This window comes from Dermacentor albipictus, chromosome 2 (assembly GCF_038994185.2).
Source record: "Dermacentor albipictus isolate Rhodes 1998 colony chromosome 2, USDA_Dalb.pri_finalv2, whole genome shotgun sequence".
In the NCBI taxonomy this organism is placed as follows: domain Eukaryota; kingdom Metazoa; phylum Arthropoda; class Arachnida; order Ixodida; family Ixodidae; genus Dermacentor; species Dermacentor albipictus.
In genome coordinates this window covers 196129130-196150164 of record NC_091822.1, presented here as the reverse complement: position 1 = coordinate 196150164, position 21035 = coordinate 196129130, and the positions used below count along the sequence as shown (strand labels likewise).

The 21035-nt window shown below is 47.2% G+C and overlaps 1 protein-coding gene across 1 annotated transcript in view; it reads left to right on the top strand.

The window, feature by feature from the left end:
• Window positions 1-21035, top strand: part of LOC135898558 (histone-lysine N-methyltransferase MECOM-like) — a 224991-nt gene that overhangs the window by 21536 nt on the left and 182420 nt on the right. The window contains exon 2 of the mRNA XM_065427575.1: window positions 10327-10412. Within this exon, the coding sequence (XP_065283647.1) occupies window positions 10327-10412 (86 nt within the window). The remainder of the gene's footprint in view (window positions 1-10326; window positions 10413-21035) is intronic.

Genomic DNA, 21035 nt, shown 5'->3' with positions numbered 1-21035 from the left:
ACAAAAACTAACATCGCGAAACTAGAAGAGGTACAAAGAAGAGCAGTGCGTTTTATTTATAACGCATTGACGAGAACTTCAGTTACATAACTTTTAAAGAGGGCTAATCTTTTTTCTCTGGCACAAAGAAATCGTTGTTCGCGATTTAAATTCTTATGTCAACTAATAAAGGGGTATTACAAGATTGACATAACAGAAATCATATCCTTCTCATCCGGATACTCTACTCTGCAAAGACATAATTTCACTATAACTCGCTTTTCCTCACGTAGTAACTCTTTCAAGTAATAATTCTTCCCGTGCACAATATTGGAGTGGAACCAGCTAAAAATAACGTCGTCTCTGCGCCAACATTAACTTCGTTCATATCATATTTACAGCGACATTGTTTTGTTTGTATCATGCTTGCAGTGGCAGTGTTTTACTTCATTGGTGTAACCTTGTGTGTGCCCAATATGTATGCTTTGTATTCATTCAAATAACAGTTTTTATTAACCTGTGCGTTCTCTGTACATACCATTCTATAAATTAAGTTTGTGCCACCCAGCTAATGTTATGATATGGTGATTGCAGTATTTATAAAATAATAAAAAAGATGTTTGTGCCCCACTAACCAAAATCGCGAAGTACGAGCTTATGAGGCACTGATATTTTTTTCCTTGTCCTCTCTTGCCTCTTATGCCTTTCATGTCCTTCGTTCTTCAAGTAGTACGCTCAGGACAGAAAAAGGACCGAGAAATCTTTCAAGTTAGGTCAGACATTGCGCAGTGAAATGTCATCCTGGGAGCAAATTGGAAGAAGGTTCTTGATGGTGAACACAAGGCAGCATGTCTTCTTTTTTCCCCCCTAAAAGTAGAGGTACCTTCGTTGCTGCAGTGCCATTTTTGTGATTGCCCTGGCTCTGTCTTTTTTTTTTTTTTACAGAACGATTCCATTTTACATCTTAAATATTGTGAATTTTCTGAACGTGTTTCACTTCTGCAGTGACCTCTGCAGTTACAAAGATTCTAAGCCGCATTGATGCCTCATTGAATAACAATTATTTATTTTGCCGTGTGACTCGCAAACCACGATTGGAATGCGCGCCTCTGCATTGTCGCTTGATGCTCGTGAGTTCCCTGCGCCATATGTAAGTGCACACAAAACGGGTTCCTTGCTGAATGGAACTTCCATGGCGAAGGCGCCGCTTGAACAGTTGACCACCGCAATGTATCACAGGAGATAGGTACTCCTATATTCTTTTTCGTCTGCCGTCGCACTTGCTATTGTCGAACAGATATAGGCTATAGTTTTATTCGAAGTGCGCAGACTAAACTCGGACAATGTAGTGCATGTGAGGTCCCAAGTTGGCCAGTTCGCGTGGTAACGTCGTAAAATTTACAGTGCATAAAAGAGGCTGACACAAGGACAATGCTTATACCATGTTTCCGCGGTTAGCTTCTTGACAAACGTACGTACTCGTGGTTGAAGTGACGGCGTTCGTGTTTTGCGTCAGTCTAACAACGCACACTGCTATGAAAGAATAGGAGAGTGAGGGAAAGGGTCGCGCGACAACCTTAACTCAGTGGAAGTGCAACACAATACAAGGAGTTATCCTGCTATTCGGTCAATGGTTTTTAGCTCTGTTTCTTGCAATGTTTGCAAAACTAGACCAACTTGCACAACATATTGCGCGTATTACACCGATGTTCACCACCAGCAAACTGAAGAAATACGAAGAGCTTCCCCACAGGTCAAGATCACGATCCCGAAAGAAACGAAAGGAAGAAACACCACTTTGTGTCTAGGAGCTCGATGCCACTTTGATAACAGGATGCCTACAGCGGCGTTTAGGTACTCAGGCTAAAATTTCACACGTGAAAGGTTTCTGAGCTCTTCGCTTAGTTTCAGCATAAAGCTGGAACGGTCGTGGATCCAGGCAATTTATGAAAGGTGGAGTTAGAAGATCACTCGAAATTTTTTTAAATCGCTGCCCCATCCACCGCTGTCCTCTTGCTTGGGCGTGTCGTAGATCGCTCAATCACGTTAGCGCACGCCATCGCTCTTTAGGAATGACCGAGAATAATAATGAAGAGAACCCGCAAGAAAATAAAGGGGCTGACCGACCACGTATAAGCGCAAATAGATGCTGAAAAAACGAGTTTTGTAATGGGTCTATCACCATTAAGGACTTCACAGCCTTGCGCTCTAGATGCGCTTTTTGCCAATGCAAACATTCTGTTGATGAAACGTCTCAAAGTATCAGTTCCTGAACCTTTGGCGCGTTAGGTTTGTTTATGTGTCGATAACTTTAGTGCAGAGCATTGTTTAATGAGATGGAGCTTCAGTCTTAAGACTCTGTGTGCCGTTAAACGTTGTCGGTTGGGCTTCTGCATTTCAGAAGATTGCACTGTGATATACCAGATGTTCCCTTTCTTTATTTTTCATCGGATGTATCGAATCTTAGTACCGACCGCTACTGTGAGCGTTCGCCCGCACACTACACCGCCAACACTCACACCTTATCAATTTTCCTTCTCCATTTTTAGAGGTATCCATCTGTTATAATTGCCTTTAATTTGTTTTTAACGCTCAATATTCTCGCCAGAAAGAAAAAGATTACTCTCAAATGTCTGCTATGCCTTCTTTTGTGAATGAATGCTTTGCCGCATGGCTTTTCTGTCAGCGGTGAAGAGACATTTAGGGTTTGTGTGCGTGCGTGCGTGCGCGCGCGCGCGTGTGTGAAGGGGGATAAAACATCTTGGAAGTTTGGTTAAACACTTCAGAGATGCATTAGCAAGAGCAAGGCTTCAATCCCATGCATAGGATTCGTATATCGCGTCTGGCAACAACTTCCCATGCCAGAATCAACTTTCTGAAGAAATTGTCGATCTCCTGGAACTCAAAGGTGAAGGCACACAGTTGCAGATAAAAATGGCACACTCTTTTGCTACTACGCACTAATGTCGAATACCAGAGTCACAACAACCTGCTAGTTCTGTGCAACAAGCAGGTTGCTAATTTTTCTGGTCGCATGTCGCCACTCACTTATGGGAAACCAACTGTCGCAGCATTAACTAAAACGAGGAGTCGTTCTTTTAGGTGAAGAATGTGGTGGGAGATATAGCTGCACTGCTGACTTGACAAACGTCTTGGCGCCTTCACCGTAAGTTACTCTCTAGGATCTAAAACCGACGAGGCTAGGCTACTGGAGCTCTATATTCACACAGATCGTGACATGAATTTGCTCACCAGAGTGACCTTCACGCTTTTAAAGGCTTCATCTATAAGGGCTAAAGGAACATGTCGTCAGTTTGCATTAAACTGGACTGCCCAATCTGACGATTGAAATGTGCTACGCTACGTGCTGGAAGAAAATTGTTTTGCGCAGTCTTTTCCCCATGTCACGTCCAGACATTTCAGTGCCAGCAGGCCGCCTTCTGTTCGCTGACGAAGACAGTGGGCGAAGAGGAGTGCAAGTGTAGGTGTGGAAGAGACGTCCAGTCAACACAACGAGGAGATTGTAAGTGAGTGAGCCAAGCTGAAGAAATATCGATCATGACGACCATCATGCTACCGGTGCACTATGGTAGCATTCCTTTCATTGCCATACGCTCATCCAAGCAAAAGCACGCCCTTGACACTTTACCCGAACGTGGGCTCTCCGGTATGCAAGCCGACTGAGATTCCAAGGACCGGCATTCGCATCGACGCCTAGCTGCATACCATCGACACGTAAAAAGACGGCGCGCACTATTGGCCCTCTTCCAGCCTCTCGCCTTGAGCGTATAGGCACGTATACACGTACGCCGGGCTAGAACTCCTTCATTGCACAGGATGAGGCTGAACATGTTCCAAAGAGTCACTGCAAGGAACACCGACTAGGCAACAGCCTTAGTGGGTGGCCACTGAAACCTGAAAATTTTCCGCACATGCGCGGTTTTATCGAGATGTCCAGAGCTACGACATCGCACTTAAGGGAAATGAAAAGATACCATTCGAGCAGTCTCGTGGTGCAGTGCACATGCTTTGCACAGGCCGTACCTATAGATAGGACGCTTCGCGACCATAATTTAATGCTTGCCAGGAGCTATGGCTATGGCTAACACATTCCCATTACGAGCAAAAATGAAATGTGCGAACAGTGCAGTGCAGGCTGTGATAACCGCGAATCGCACATAAAACGACAAACTACGTTCTTTTTCTTTGACCTGGAGTCACAGACAAGAGAAGAAGAAACCGAAAAGAGAAATCCCTACTCTTTAAAATGGGAGAGAGATGGAAGAAAGGGAGGGCTATGTGAAGATTTCTGTGCAATATGAAGATATCGGCCAGGATGGAAGGCTGTCTGTATAAACTGTGGTATGTACAGCGATGTTGTATTGAAGAGATGGTTTCTACGGAAAAGCGTGTATCTGAATCTCGATGAGGCGGTAAGAGCAGCGGCAGGGCCGCGGTAATGCTATACAAGGACGTACAGCTAACATTTACAGGTGGCACCAGAGGTAACACAAGTTAGTACGAGAAACAGTGGGCCACTCCACTTCATTTGGCCACTCCATCACGATGGAGTGGCCCATCCCCGCTAAAGCGTATCGACCAAGAAATACTATGACGTGGGCAAGATGCCGCATCTAATAAATTAAAACGCTGTAAAAGGCACAGACACACGCGCGCACACACAAACACACACAAACGGGGCCAAAAAAGAAGCAAACAAGAACAAAACAAACGAGCCCGAAGACAAAGCTTTTGGAAGGAGACGAGGTCGGCGTGACCAGTCAGGTCCAAGCGAGCAAGGCAAGGGAGAGAGAGAAGAAGAAAGATGTCCATGGCGATGGAGACAATGAAGATTGGATATAGCGCGAAAGCGAAGCCATGCGCTGCACGCCATGCGCCGCGGCTCCACTCCATGGTCGCCGCGGCGGCCGGCTTTCCGATCGAGATCTTGGGCGCGAAGCGACGCTGCACAGCCCACCATCGGAATTGGCCCCGTAATAAATGTCCCCGGGTGCGCAGTGTCCCCTCACGGTTTTCGACCGGGGGTGGTGGGCCCCGGCTGGCGCCTCGTCGACGCGGAGTTCCGAGCCCAGGGGTGAAAAGCGCTTCCCGATGAAGCCACTGCTCTGAAGGCCGTTCAGAGATCCGTTATGGCCCTGTTTTCGCTGTTTCTGTGGAGCAAAAAAATGGGCTGCTCGAAACAAGAGCGCCCACGGCGTGGTCACGCAGGAAATGGACAACCCTTTTTGAAGAGGCAGAGATAAGCACGGCGCACCCAGGGTGGTCACGTGGCCAGCCGGCGGCGGCTCGCCCTCCCCCCTCCATCAGCGCTGACAGCGCCATTGTCTGCTGACCGACCGCCGCGCGGTCCCGGGGGCTCATTTATCGGCGCCGACCAATTTATCGCGTCATTTATCGGCGTCCGGTGACAGTCTCAATGGGGGCGGCCCGGGGCACACAAATTTGGCGCTGAATCACGCCTACCTCGGCGCTCCCTCGGCGCCTGAACGCGCAGGGTCGCCACCCGTAAATCAGCGCGATGCCTGGCTCGATATTCGGCTGTGGCTCTGGCTTCGACCCTGGCTCACCAGCGATGCCCCGTCGGACAGCGTGCGTCCGACGTGGCCGCGCGTGGCAGTGGGTTCCGATTGAGGTAAAAGCAGGGCTGCGAGTTAGTGTTATCAGCTGTGTCTCGTTTCTTTGTCGCTGTAGTCCGATTATAATTTATTTTTCTTCGGCCTACCGTTCATACACTGCTTCCAGAGCTTTAAGATTTATCTCGGTGGTGTGTTTAGGTTATTATAAGTTGCGCTCGCCCCCTTTTGTCGCTGGCGTCAAATTCAAGTTAACGATATACTTACACAAGGTGAAAAGAAGTGTCATTATTGTGGCGTGTTTACAAAATAATTTTGTAGAAGAGATTGGGTTAAAATTAACGCCTTATTTCAGATGCCTCCACACGGAAAGTTAACCGAAAGTTCTAGAAACTAATCAGAAAAGCAACGGAATGAAGTGCAAAAGAAAACACAAAACAACAATTAACATAGTGCTACGGCACAATATGTGCGATCACGAAAGGCCAGCAGTGTGAAGACGACGACGACGATTAGAAGCTAGCGCGGGCTGTTGCCTCTTGGCCAAGCGCAGTGTATTTTCCTTGTAAATATATTTGTACATAGCTTTTCGTCTGCATCTTTCTACGTAACAATATTGTAGATTACGCCAAAATCGACAGTGTCGCCATGGAATGCAAGGACGGGAGTGTTTTAAGCAGTGGAATAGTGTTCACAGGGCACGTCTACTCTGTAGTTTGAATGGAGAGTCACTACAAATGGGAATAAGAGTAATGACAGAGATGAAAGAACTACAGTATGGAATAACAAATTATCAGGAGGAAAAGTATACGCTGTTAACTGTCTTGCTGATGTACTATATTACTGGTATCAATTATTCGCGACATATCTGTTAAATAGGAAAAAAAAAAAGAAAGCATTCGGAAGTTGTATAGCGTTTTATGGTCTGTTAGAGCACGCAAAAATATATGCGTAATCCTTTTCTATTTCTTTTTGAAAATGTACCGTTGCACTTCAGTCATTAGTCGTTTATTGACGTGCGTTGCCTGCAGGAAACATGCCTGAAAACAAAACTTTTTTCTTGCCGGATTTCAGTATTGACTACGAGGTTTCTGGTTAAATGTCTTCCGCCAACACTTAATGACAGCCAGCAAGCGTCATTTGTTGATTTGGAGCCGAAACACGGAATGAAGAAATTTGGCGTGTGACTCGCTTTCTTTTGAAAGCACTGTCAGGGGAGACAGACCAATGTCAGATCTCCGGTTGCAGCGGTGTAGCACACGTGACATAAAGCAAATGAAATGTGCACCTATGATGCACATATATGACGAGAGCTGGCTGTACAAATTCCAAATGAAGTCTAAGGTGGCTTGGGCCTAAGCACACTTCCAGTTTCCTGCCTAGAGTTTTCCCGCTATGCTGAAAAAAATTCCGCGGCATATTTTTTTTTCTTTTTGTTAATTATGTTTATTCTCGACGTCTTTTGTACATTTAAATAGAAAATAAACATTTTTCTGGGTGTCTATATGTGCTGTTATTAAAGGGTTAACACATATCTCGAAGTGACGTGATAAGTACTTCCTACTTAGTGGCGCAGCACCTATAGTAATGTGCAACTGCGAACTGCGTCCTTACTGCGAATGTAAAAGGCGAACATTGGCCTTTTGCGGCGTTCTTTCCTTTCTTCGTTTCAATAAGTGGGCATCCTAAAATTTTGCAGATCATCCATATGAACATGCGCGGTTGATCAAAACAACATGAACAAAACATATGAACAAGAAAAAAGAGCTCACAACGGCAACAGACGTCTGCGCTAACGGCTGCTATTTCGCCACTTTGTTTCCCGCGGTTAACCAGACGGCTAAATTAGCTGTGATTATTGGCGCACTGCGGCCAATCATTAGCGTGCGCGTCATTCACGTGCTTCCTGATTTCTCATTGTTCTCTTTCCTTCCTCTTTTCTGTGTCCTCTTTTGTAGCGCACGCACGCACGCACGCACGCACGCACGCACGCGCGCACGCGCACACACACACACGCACACACACACACACACACACACACACACACACACACACACACACACACACACACACACACACACACACACGTTGGAGACGGAAGGAGTTAGAGAATTCGAAAGCTCGATGGGAAAAAGTGAAGCGTGCGCAAGGAGATATTACTTCATTCGCAACATTTTCCCGATCACAAGGCATAGTCTGCACTTGGTGTAGTGCATCATGCAAGAAGTGAGTCTCATGTCGACAGTGATGGAGAAAAAATGGTAGACGTTAAAATGTGATAAACGAAAGCAACGAAGGGTTCAACGTCTTCGAAGTTGTTGAACTTGAAAGCGGAAAAAAATATGCAAACACAGACATTTAAATACAATCTTTGAATGCAGAAGTAAAGATGTGTCGAGTTGGTACAATCGTCGGTGCGTAGCAGCTTGCGCTTCCTAACTTTGTTTAAAGGCACACAAGGCGAACCGCTCAAATGTACTAGACTGGGAAACCAGTGTCCAATTCAGTTGTATATTCGTATATGCGGCTTGGCATTGGCCGGCCGCCTCCACTAATAACAAGTTCAAAATCATGATTGGCTCGCACTTGCTCTTACGAACAATTTTAGCGTAATAACATTTTTTTTGTGTGAAAATGGGCTCGCATCTTGGAAGCTCCTTTTTTTATTTACTCGGTGAGAAAAATATTATAGCAGGAAATAAAGATGGAAACTTACATTTCTGAGTTCTATGCGGTCCTAAGTTCGTCAACGTAAGGTCATGCTCCCATTCTCTTTTTCTTCTTTTAAACTAAAAATTCCAACTCAGTTTGTAGGATCAACTTCTGATTTCAAAAGCGTAACGGGATCTTTTCTAGCTCTGGAGATATTAATATTAATATCGATCACGCGTTGTTATAATCTATGTGTAAGTGATCAGCAGCAAGCAGTGTAAGCATGTCAAGGTGACTTCACTGCCTGTTTTCTTTCTTTCTTTTTTCCGTTTGTTTCTCGTCGTCTTCTCGAATTACAAGAGTTTCTTGTGAGTAAAAGTGAGTGCATTCGGTATTTTACGACCGCAAGCGCAAACACCATCCCGACCTGACGCTTTTCCCTCTTACCGCCAAGGGGAGGGGGGGGGGGGGGTTGGACAGCGCCACCAAACGGTTGAAGTAGTCACCGGCGTCAGTAGCGTTCGTTATCCATTCCGCGAGTTTAAATATCGATATCACGCACTCTCAGGGTCTACGCGAAGGCGCTGAAACCGAGGCGTCTTCCGCAAGCGACTACATTGACCCAACTGTATCTTCAACGACAGCTATTGGTGTGCCTTGACCACAGTAGACGCGTATAAAGCGTAGCGCCGCACTGGAAAAGGTGAAGGCGAGGAGCGCATACGTTCAGTAGGGGTGCGTTTGTCAATACACATTTAGCAGGGCAACTTGCCAGAGATGGATCTGGAGAGACGCTCTTTTATGAAAACTGGAGAGGCTTGCCTGGAGGCTAGTTTGGTACGCTGCACCTTATAGCGAATGCGATAAATTATATGATACGCACAGACGAGCGATATGCAGATAACATAAGAGCTCACTACCGTAGAGAAATAAATTCTGCTCTGGGTCGGTCCAGATAGCACATGCCAACGAATACACTATAAGTGAACCATCACTCTTTAAAAAAAAAGAAAGAAATGAAAGAGGAGATCGGTATTAGCACGGAGAAGTTGCTGTTCGCCGAAGCAGCAACGTAGTCGGTGTGTACGTCGCCCGCGAATGCCGTCGAGAGAGGGGAGCCACTGCAGTGCAACGCTATGCGCCAGCCCGCAGGCCTCGCTGAACACACAGTTCGTGTCCTCCTCTGCGAGCTGGTCACTTAGCGAGTGGCGGCTTGTAGGACGACAGGGCTGCACGCGAGACGGTATAGACGACCCAGGCGCTTGCCAGTATATCTCGAGTTGACAGTCGAGTTTATGGGAAACGGTGTGTTTGTCGCGCGAAGCACCTATGCAGAAGTTAGGAAAAATGTCAGAGGACGCGCGTTTATCAAATTGGTGTGTTCACGAATCGACTTCTTTTTTACGTATCGCACGATTAAAAAAGACAAAATAGAGAGAGAGAGAGACGGGGACACACGTAGCGCTGACTTTCAAGCAATCGTTTATTCTCGACGTAAATGTGGCTACATATGTCAATTCAGTCAGACATTCAAATTTCATGTTTTCAAAAATTAGAATTCTTTCTCCAATTGCGCGGTTGACGGTTCTGACAGACAAATTTCACCAAGCTCAGCTACCAGTCCCAATTCAATAACGTCTCTGATTACCTCGTTATGGTTCTTTCCGACAATCAAAACCATCATGTTTGTCAATATCATCAGTCGCGATCTCAAAAAAGTTGAATGTTTATTATTATTATTATTATTATTATTATTTCTTTTGAAAACATACATACACTTGACAGGAAAGGGAGAGCGAGGAGCAGGCTGGCAACTGCCACCGGAAGGGGCAGAACGCCTGCCTGCTCTTCAGAAAGGAGGAGACAGAAGCATAGAAATGGAAGGTGGGAAGAAGGGGGGTTACACGTGAATGCGGTTAGCGTGCGCGACTGAATCTCGGTGTACGTCCACAAACGATCGGCTGAAAGTCAGCGCGGCGTGTGTGTCCCCCCCTCTCTCTCCCTCTTTTGCCCTTGTTGGTTGTGCGCTGCGTGTATGAAGTCAAGATGTACTAGCCCGGCTGCTGTGGCTTGTGTTCACGAGGAAGCCCTTCTGCCGCAGGCGGCACCGCGGGGCCCGGCGGTGGCGGTGGTGGCAGCGATCGCGCGAAAGCGGCCGCTTGCAGGACGGACACGTCGGCACACGAGGTGAGTGCGCACTGTCTGCAGCAGGTGGTCACGTGGTTCCTCCCGCGGGAGAGAGTCTCCCGCGAGTGGCCGCGGGCGCGTTCTTTTGCTGTTGCGAGTGCACAAAGTTACACGCCCCTGACCGCGAAACAAAGCATGGAACACGTCCGCACCCTAGCCGATTCAGTGCATCCCAGCTCAAGTTTGTAAGTTTCTAACGAAATGCGTCGCCTGCTGTGAGAGCGTGAGAGAGACAAGAAACCTCGCCGCGGTGGCTTGGTGGCCGTGGCGTTTGCGCTGCTGAGCTCATGTGTTCGTTCACCAACCGCGGCAGCCGTATTTCGACGGGGGCAAAATGGAGTGTACTTGGATTGAGGCGCTCATTAAATAACCACAGGTGGTCAAAATTAGCACGGAGACCTCCACTACGGCGTGCCTCATACTTAGATAATGATCTTGGCACGCCACAATTAAGAAAAAAATTATATATATATATATATATATATATATATATATATATATATATATATATATATATATATATATATATATGTGTGTGTGTGTGTGTGTGTGTGTGCGTGTGTGTGTGTGTGTGTGTGTGTGTGAGCTGAAAGGCACGAAAAACAGGGAAATAGAAAGATGAGAGCAAAAAGGTGGTGAGAGAGCTCTGCGGTCGCTGACCGCGCCGCCGTTGGTTGGTCATTTGTTTATTTATTTATTTCGAAGAAGCCGCGGCTTCAGGAATATAAAAGTTGAGTGGACCTTTAAGGTTCGCCTTAAAGACTGGAACGCGATAGCTTTCAAAGATTCCCGAGTGCTTCTCATGCTTCCAGGCAACTGCAGCGTATGTAACCGCAATGTTTACCGGAAGACGCTGGCGGCGAACGCTATGCAGGAAGGCGAGCTTTCCGGTATAAATGCGGCCTCCTGCGCGGGCGGATCTTCTGTTATTGTTTTGCACTTTTAATATTTCAGTCTGAGAAGATTTAACATAAAAGGCATGCGCTGTCGGCGTTTTGTTTTATGACATTTGTTGGTGGGCTATCGTTCTCCAACTTCCGAGGAGTACCTTTGTAAAGAACATTGAGACAAAGTATGAGCAACTTTATTAGTAGAACTTTAGTGCCGCACAGACATACATGAAAACTTGCGCTCACAAGACGACGGATGCCGACGCCGGATTTTCTGCGACACGGTATACGCTAAAGCTATCGCGTTGACACATATACACCCGTCACACAGGCGGCCGTGGCCTCGCACCGTTCTGCTCTGAGCCACGGGGAGACGATAACGACGAGAACGAAGGCGGGCATGAGCTGCATAGCCGGAAGCGCAAAGAGAAGCAATTGATGGAGATGGTGCCAGTGTTAGGCCACTATTGAATTATTTATTTTATTAACTGCAATACGACGATAGGCTGTAATAACTCTACACGCAAGTGTATGCTTCACAGTAACAGTATCGCAGTTTTGCAAGCATTAGGAGCATTGTTTTCCTTGTGTTTTGCGCTGAGGAAGAACCAGAGCGGATGGTAGAAGCAAGGAGGTTGGTCATCTGCTCATAGAAGCATTATGCCTCTCTCAGCGATTTTCGGCAGCATTTACTCAGGAAACGAAGAGGTGATGATGTTTGAAAACTTATAAGGAGGAGGAGAAGGAAAAGAAGGAAGGAAAGGTAGGGAGGTCAACCAGATGCACGTCCGGTTTGCTACTTCACATAGGGGAAGGGTTAAAGGGAAAAAAAGAAAGGAGAGGGAGGGAAGAAGGAAGTATCAGTGTGAATACGTGTGGTTGTCCATAACTTCGCGCCTATAATCGGTCACTGAGGCCAGTCGATACTATGAAAACTTATAAAGAGGCTTAAGAAAGAGTGTGGTACAAGATACACTGAAAATTGTTTGTGTACAAAACCACACACAAAAAAAGAACGAAGTTTCGTTTCATCCTTTGGCCCTCTTCAGTGAAGCAACACTTAAATATGGAGATTCGCGTCTCGTGCCCATGACATAAACCCACGGGACCAGCGCTTTCGTTCTTGGGTAAATTTTTATGCCTACATACGCCTAGTGGCGGCAGTGAGGGCTACCCGGGTGCGTCTTTTCCTCAAACATGAGCGCTCACATGTTCACAAGGTTCCCGAAGAACACCGACGACGTATCTCGGTATATACGAGTACATTTGCTCGAGATATGTACTTTTGACGTCGCCGAAGGTCGAGGTGCCACACAACCGGTCAGGTTGTGTGGCTGCAGAAAATAAGTTACCAGTACCGCCGGTAAACAAGTACTAACTTTGTTATACCCGCTCAGTTAGCGGCACTTGGAGTCTAAACAAGCACTTTTTATTCGTGAAGCTTGTTGAAAGGCACATAACGCTTATTTAAATATGAGTCTGGAGGCGCTCCCCATATATCAGTAGTGGCTAAGAGACCTTGTCCATAAGACAACGGCTATAGCTAAAGCCTGTGCCATCAGCTATGTCCAAAGTTTCCAACAGCGGGGAAGGCGAATCCTCTTGTTATTGACCTTGAGCAATAACATACGGACATGAACGTATTTGCGTGAGTAATATTTAGCTAGCGGACGTTTACTTCAAGCGCAAAAACATGGACTACAGTGTAGCGGTGTCGTCTGGCAGGCTTATATTTTTGATAATGTGAATTTAAATAAAGGACAGGTTGGCTCCTTTAGTGGCGCCGGCCACATCTCGTCTCTAGGAAAACAAAACAAAAAAAGCAAGAGAAGCATTGAGGAACACTGAAAACAGTCGAATAGCATTTATATTTGACAAGTTCTGTGGTCTAGTAAAGCAATACACGGAAAAAATGATAAAAGAATGGTACGAGACGCGTGCAGTTCCGTAAATAAGCGAAAGTACGCAAGAGTGCCCGAGAACATGCACATATCTTTACAGTTTTGGAGACGAGGCGGCTGACGTAGCTGTACATAGCACATAGCGCTGCTTTTAGCTGAGATTATGAGAAAAAGCTGTTATCGAAATCGCGTAGGGTGGAAGTCCTCAGGGAAAATAGTGCTGCGCAGGACCCCTGTTAAAAGCGCGATGTCTCGCTAATACCACCCGAGGATAAGAGGGCCTAACACAGGCAGAATGACTAATTTATGTGGCAGATAATGCCTGGTCACTCCAGTTTTGTGTGCAACCACGATGAAAGAAACGATGCACAAGGGTCCCGTTAGGATCGAAAGGCGACGGTTTTCACGTGGACGAAAGACGCACCATCGAGCTTTAATTTTTTTTTTGTTCGGCGTAGGCAGCTATGCCAAATTTATGATGCGCGTCGAAGATTGGATACGTCGCAAGCTGCACTGAAACTTGAAGCACTAACGCGTGAAATTACTTTCTGTATAGGTCGGCCCACTTTAGCGCCAAGTTGCATGGGGAGAACGGGTTCAAATCACTGGAACAGGAAATTGATCTCGGGCTTTCCTCAACTATAACGATTGCTTCCTTTCAGGCTCTTCTCATGTAAGAAAAACAATGAGATCAAACGGATGCTTGTGTTTTTTCAGGGCAGATGGCTTCTTTGGATATAAATAGAAAACTGTTTACTTGTTCCTACGGAGGCAACCCGCGGCCATCCCCGAAGATATTAACCTTATTATTCCCCGCGAGCTCCTTTTTTTTTCAGTTCTTGTTTTTTATTCTCGCTCCTACTTCATCGCATAGAAGATATCTTGGCGCACCTCGCAGCTACGACAGCGTTTCCGAAGCGGCCAACTATAGAGGAGAGAGGATGGTTGCCGCGGTGGAATGGAGAAGAGGCGGCCCGGAGAACGCCGGAGGCACTTAGCCGTGAAGGGTGAAAAAAAGTGCAAGCTCCTTCGCCCCGATGGGACGTTCGCCAATTGGGTCTTCTCCCGGCGCTGGTGGAGCTTGGCTGTGAAAAAAAAAATAATAATACGCTTATGTCGGGGAAAGAAAGAAAGAAAGGAAATGAAGTCGCGCGTCCAGCGAGCCTCGGGCGCGCGGCCCCGGGTGTGCCGCCTCAGCGTGTTCCTTATCGCCGCCATCACGACAGCAGCAGGCCAGGCTGGTTGGCCACTGCGGTGCCGCCGCACCTCCCCGCCGCGCTTCCGATGGCGCCGGATGCTTTTATGTGCTCCATTTCCGGGCCAACCTTTTGTGTTTGGCGGTGCGCGCCGCCGGTCGATGGGACGAGCGGCGCCGCCATCTTGAGCCCTCTACGAAGAGGCGGTCCTCGGAGGCGGAGCGCCCGGGCGGACCCCGGGCCGCGACCGCCTCGGGGTTCGTCTTCTGATGCGACGACGACGCGGCACACCCGGCTCGCTCGTCGGGCCAATGGCTCTTGGGCTCTTGGCAGACGGGCCAGGGAGAGGAGGGAGGACCTCTGCCACTCCTTGCCCATCTCGAGTCGGCATCTCCCCGTTCGCCTCTCTACACGCCGAGTCGCGCTGAAGCTACCGTGGATCTCCGTAACAGGAAGCAGCGACGTCATGTTCAGGTCTTAAGCTTCGCAGGAAACCGAATGCTCAGCGCGGGCTGTTATTTCCTTCCGTTGTCCCACTCATTGCTAAGTGGTTAGCTTGCGTTGGGGTCCCGTGCATGGTAACGAGAATGAAAGCACGCCATGTTCTGGGTGTAGAAAAGACAAACGTAGGCATCACCTGCGAGGTAAATTTCGAAAGCGCTGCAATGTTAAACGAGAGAGGAGAACAGGGGGATTAAAGAGTCACTGTGCAATGATATCCAGCAGAACTTGTTGCCGAGTGAGTTGATACATCTTAATGACAACCATGGAGGGCGCAAACACATGCACGTTGTAGCAATGTCAATGTTCTATTTTTCTTCGTTATACAATGTAGGTGCGTTCACGCCCTTCAAGCTGCCAAGAAATCGTGTGTCCGCATTTTGGAATATGAATTTTGAGGCCAGTTGGAAAGTGTATCGTGTATCGTCACGTCGGAACGGGAAATATTTAAGCCGTATTATTCATGGCGGTGTTCTTTCGCTATAGCTCGCTGAAAAAAAAAATTAAAAGCGCAGGTTAACCACATGAAACTTGGAAAGGTCGTGAACGGGAACAGTGTTCGAGCACTCGAGAAATGCGCGCTGGGTCAATGACCCACCTGGAAGCAAAACTAGAGCTCATTCATGAACTGGCTACCTTGAAGCACCTGCATTGTGAACCCCAAGCAGCACTCGTACAAGCTTTTTAAGCGCCCGCATTCTCTAATGTTATTCCACACAAGTTCCGCGAACAATTAATCTTATAGCTCCCGCGATCGCTGTCAAGCGTATAGAGGGCGCTGAAGTGCAGGTGAATGAGAAAACGCTGTTAGCTAAGCGAAATTTCATGAATACGTGTCCAGCTCTATCCAGGATCCACTCTGTGCAGTAATATTCTTAACTAGCCTATCATGCTGACCAGTTCATAGGTATGGTATGGTATGAGGAACTTTATTTGGTCCTGAAGGTCAACCATAGGTTGACGCGGGCCGCTCCCACGTTGGGACTGTCAGGCCGAGCCCTTCAGCCACATCGCGGGCCTTCTGGACTGCCCGTAATTGGTCAGAGAGTGATTCGCTGTGTAGCATTTGCCGCCACCATTCTTCTTCCTTGTCACAGTCTGTGAAGACCGCGGGGCACTGCCAAAGCATGTGGTCAAGAGTAATGATGCCATTGCACTTATTACAGTTGATTTGAGTTTCCCTCTCAGGATAGATCTTGTTAATAAATATGGACTTGGGTATGTTCTAGTCTGTAGCAAACGTAATGTGACCGCTTGGGCTCTGCAAAGCTTACCGTGTGGCAATGGGTACTCCCTTCTGCTTAAATAATAATGCTTCGTGATTTCGTTATATGTTAATAATCGATCCCTGTGTTCCCCGGGTGAAGTGTAAGTTGCTCGGTCTTGAAGAGCACGGCTAGAAAGTCCTCGTGCTGCTTCATTTGCCACCTCATTGAGGTTTCTCCGAGCTCCGTCCACTACCCCCAGATGTGCAGGAAACCAGCGGATTTCAATCCTCTCACTGTTGACCTTCTCTAGTAATTTTGTTGCTATCCGTGTCACATATCCGTTGGTAAAGTTGCGTATGGCTGTTCTAGAGTCGCTGTAAATATGTGTCCACCGATTAGCCCGAATGGCTAAGGCGATTGCTACTTGTTCTGCTACTGTTGGGTCCTTGGTATAGACGGTGATGGCATCCCGTATGTTACCTTGAGTGTCTACAACAACGGAGGTATACGCATCCTTATTTTTAACCCAGGCAGCGTCAACGAACACCGCCTGCTGCTTATGTTGATCTATGTCTTGAAGGAGTGCCTTTGCCCTTGCCTTTCATCTTTCGAGGTTATGTGTCGGGTGCATGTTCCTAGGGAACGGGGTCGTCTTTATTGTTTCTCGTAGTCCCGCTTGCAATTGTGTTAGTAATTCTCCTTCGTTGGTGTGGTTGTTAATTTCCACGCCAATTTCTTCAAGTAGCGCCCTCCCAGGTCGTGTCCCCATTAGTCTCTCCTGGTGGGCCACCTGCTGAGCCTCAGCTATCTCTTATCGTTAGCCGTGCTGATGGGAACTCCTAGTGCAGTCTTTATAAGTCGTCTGATTAAAGCGTTTAGCTTGTTCTTGTCAGCCTGTGTCCACTGTAGCATGCCAGCCACGTACGAGAAGTGGCAAAAGGCGAATGCATGTACCAATCTTATGGCACTGTGTTCTCCTAGCCCCTTATGCCTGTTGGTAACTCTACGCAGAAGCCTAATGACTTCTTCTGACTTGTTAGAGATGTGTTGTATCATCCTGCAATTAGATCCATTCGCTTGCAGGAGAAGTCCTAGCACTCTAATAGTCTCCACCTGCCTGATTGGTTCTCCATTCTTCGCGTATATGTCAATGCGGGGTTCTTCCTCTGGGATATATCCGTTCGGTTTGCGCCCACGCTTACTGCTCCGTAGTACCAATAGTTCAGATTTCTTAGCAGAGCAGTTCAGTCCCATACCCTCAAGTGTTGTTTCCACCACATAAATGCTTTCCTGTAGTTTGGTCTCTGTTTGTCCCATATTACCTTCGGCACTCCAGATTGTTACATCATCTGCATATATAGCAAGGTGGATACCCTCAATCTGCGCGAGACCTCGAGCCACTTTTGACATTGCCAAATTAAATAACATGGGAGATAGGACGGACCCTTGTGGTGTCCCACGATTCCCAAGTTCCAGAGTTGTCGATTGGAGTTCGCCTAACCTCAGACAAGCAGAACGGCCACCGAGAAAGGCTTTAACTATATTGTGCAATCGTTTACCCAATCCCATCTCCGAGAGGATATTCAATATGGCCCTGTGCTTGATGCGATCAAAGGCCTTTTCTACATCTAGGCTTAGAAGAGCTCTCGTATGCAGCGGGCTAGCAAGAATAAGGTGATGTTTGATTAAAAGCATTGCATCTTGAGTCGAAAGTCCAGGACGGAAACCGATCAGGTTATGCGGAAGAAGATTTCTGTTTTCTACATACTTAGTAAGTCTATTGAGTATGACATGCTCCATGGTTTTGCCCAGACATGATGTTAACGATATGGGTCTTAGGTTATCTAGATTTAGTTGCTTGCCTGGTTTGGGAATAAGAATTGTGTTAGCAATTCTCCATTCCTTTGGATAATCACCATTTTTCCAGAGTTCGTTGAAATACTCTGTTAAATATGTTATAGATTCATCGTCCAAATTTTTCTTGGAAATGCCATCTGGACCGGCAGCAGATCTACTGTTGAGGTCGTACAGGGCTGCGCGAACTTCGCTTTCTGTGAAGTCTTGATCCATAGGCTCACAGTCTTCCCCTGTATATTCAGGCGGGTCTGTACTCTCATTGCTATCCTTAAGCGGTAAATACTTAGCTGCAAGCCGATCCAGAATGGCCTCCTCCGTTGTGTCCTGACTCACGATGGACGAGTCGTGCTACTGCTGTTCTCCTATTAGATTTCGTGTCGTTCTCATGAAGCAAATGTCTAAGTAAATTCCAATTTCCACCACGTCTGATTCGACCATCTATGGAATTGCAAAGCTCATCCCATTGTTGTTTCTGTAAATTTCTGGAGTGTTCTTCAATCTCCCTATTCAACAATGATATGCGCTTCCTGAGTCTCCTGTTCAGACGTTGCGTTTTCCATCTTTTTAACATAGATTGTTTGGCTTCAATCAAGTGCGCCAGCCTACTGTCCATGATTTCGATATCCTCCTCTGTGGTAATATCCTTCGTTGCCGCCTTTACATCTTCCCTGAGCTGAGTGGTCCAAGTTTGGAGTGTTTTCTTTTCTCCTGTCTCTGTCTCAGCTCTGCTTTTCCTTGCTTTCCGAAAAAGATCCCAGTCAATGTAGTTAAAATGCTTTATCTCATTACTTGGTGTTTCCAATAGTATTTGCAATATGTAATGATCGCTACCCAGGTCAATATTGGAGTTATTCCAGCCAGCGTTCGCTAAATTTGATACAAAAGTAAGGTCTGGGGTGGAGTACCTGCATGTAGATGTACCACACCTAGTGGGATAAGCTGGGTTTGTGATGATGGAGAGATTAAGATCTGTAGCTAGGTGCCAGAGTCCATCCCCTTTCTTAGTATTCCAGCGATATCCCCAGGTTTGATGTGGGGCGTTGAAATCTCCTCCAATAATGAGTGGAGCGTGCTTAGTAATAGCCATACTCTTATTAAGAAGTGCCCTGAAACTCTGTTTCATGTCGCTAGGGCTGCTATAAACATTAAGACAAAAGAGGCTTTGCGGTTTGCTTCTATTCCTTTTCAGAATTATTTCCACAAGTAAGTATTCTAATTTGTTTAGTCCAAGGTGCAAATCATGTTCTATGTAAGGTATTTTCTTATCTACGAATGTGGCTAGCCCCCTACCCGGCTCTTTGCCCCTGCATGTCGCTTTGTATCCGGAGAGGCTAATGTCATCCGCCAAGGTTTCCTGCAGCATAATAATTTTCGGTTTGTCTGCAGAGTTTTTTATTAACTGCATGAGAGGTGCTTTTTTGTGATAAAATCCTCGGCAATTCCATTGCCACACGGTAAAGCTCCCCCTGCTAGCCATTGCTTATAGAACCCGCCTTACTGCTACCCGCTAGAGTACGCTTCGCAGAACCCCCCGACGCGCCAGGGAGTGATCTGACGCTTTCTGCTTCTGAGGGTAAGTATTCATCGTCCTCGCCTTGCGCTTCTACTTTGGTGAGCCTCTTTTCAGCCGTCAGTCTCCATTTCCATAACTTATCAACTTTGAAGGTAGTTTTGTCTATGGCGTCTCTAAGTTGTTTAATCGCCTCCTTGATCTCTTCCAAAGCCGAGCACACTGTCGTTTCTACTGGGCTTACTGCCCGCTTCTTTGGAGCTGGTGTGTTTTCTTCATCCTGACTGTTGTCATTATTCACCGGTTTGGCTATTGCTACTTTTGTGGAGCTAGTCTGCGAGTTCTTGCGAAGTTCTACAACCTGCTTAGTAAGTTCTTCATTTGCCTTTCTCAGATACGTTACTTCTTTAATTAGCTGTTCTACCCTGGCATCATTATCTCCGACCGGCCGCCCCGCACCGCTCTCCGCGGTCCTCACAGTACCTTTCACTTTGTCGGCCCAGGTTGTTCCAGATGTCGTCTTGTCGCCAGGCGTCTGCCCTCCTCCTTCGAAGCGCACCTGCACTTCACGTGATCTGGAGCGGCTTCTGCCCTTCGACGGCGAGCGGCGTCTTGACCGTGTGGGGCTCCTTGAGCGCGTGCGCCCCCTGGTGCCCGTTTGGGCATCCCATTGCAGCTGAGGTAGTGTCGCCCCCGATGCAGATCTGTTGCGTTCTCGTCGTCGAATTCGCACCACGTATGGAATTTGGTACCGCTGTCGGCAAGTCTTGTCCCCAGTTGGGTGGTCCCCTCCACAGAATTTGCAGTTAGGCACACACATGTGATTGTCCTCCGGGCTTTGAGTTCCACATCCTCTGCACTGTACCACGTCCGGTGTTGGACATACATCTGCCCGATGTCCAATCTTTCCGCAAGCATAGCAGACATCAAACTGCTTCCTATACAGGTAACACCTTACAAGGGTCGACCCGTATCTGACATAATTGGGCACCTTGAGCCCATCAAACAGAACGATGACCGAGCCCGTGGATTTAATGCGTTTGGCTGCCAATGCCAGTGGGTTAAAGTCATGCACAATGTTCTGCGTTATCGTGGCCTGATTGTCTCTGAGGTCAACTCTCCGAATCACCCCTTTACACGTGGTATGCGGAGCTGTCTCGTAGGCGTTCACTTCATATTCGGTTTCCCCTATAACTATTGACCTGATTCGCACATACCTGGCAGCATGACTGGGGTCTGGTGTACTAACCACCACGATGTTTTGCGTGAAGTTAGGGCAAACGACATCCTCTCGGGCTTGTTGCGGAGTCAGGCCTGATGTTTCAATAATCGCCACGCCTATCGCTGTGGTGCTCACTTTGCTCAAGTTGAGACCTCCTCGTGGACGGATGATGATCTTGCTGTGCTCCTCGGGCAATTGGGGCATCCTTGATGCCTTGACAATCCGATTTTTGAACATAGTGGTTGTAGGTCCCTTGTTCTTGCTGCTGTTGCCTTGCTCTTGCTGGCTCTGCGGCGATGTTTTCCCATCGCCAGCAATCCTTGTGGTGGAGCGAAATT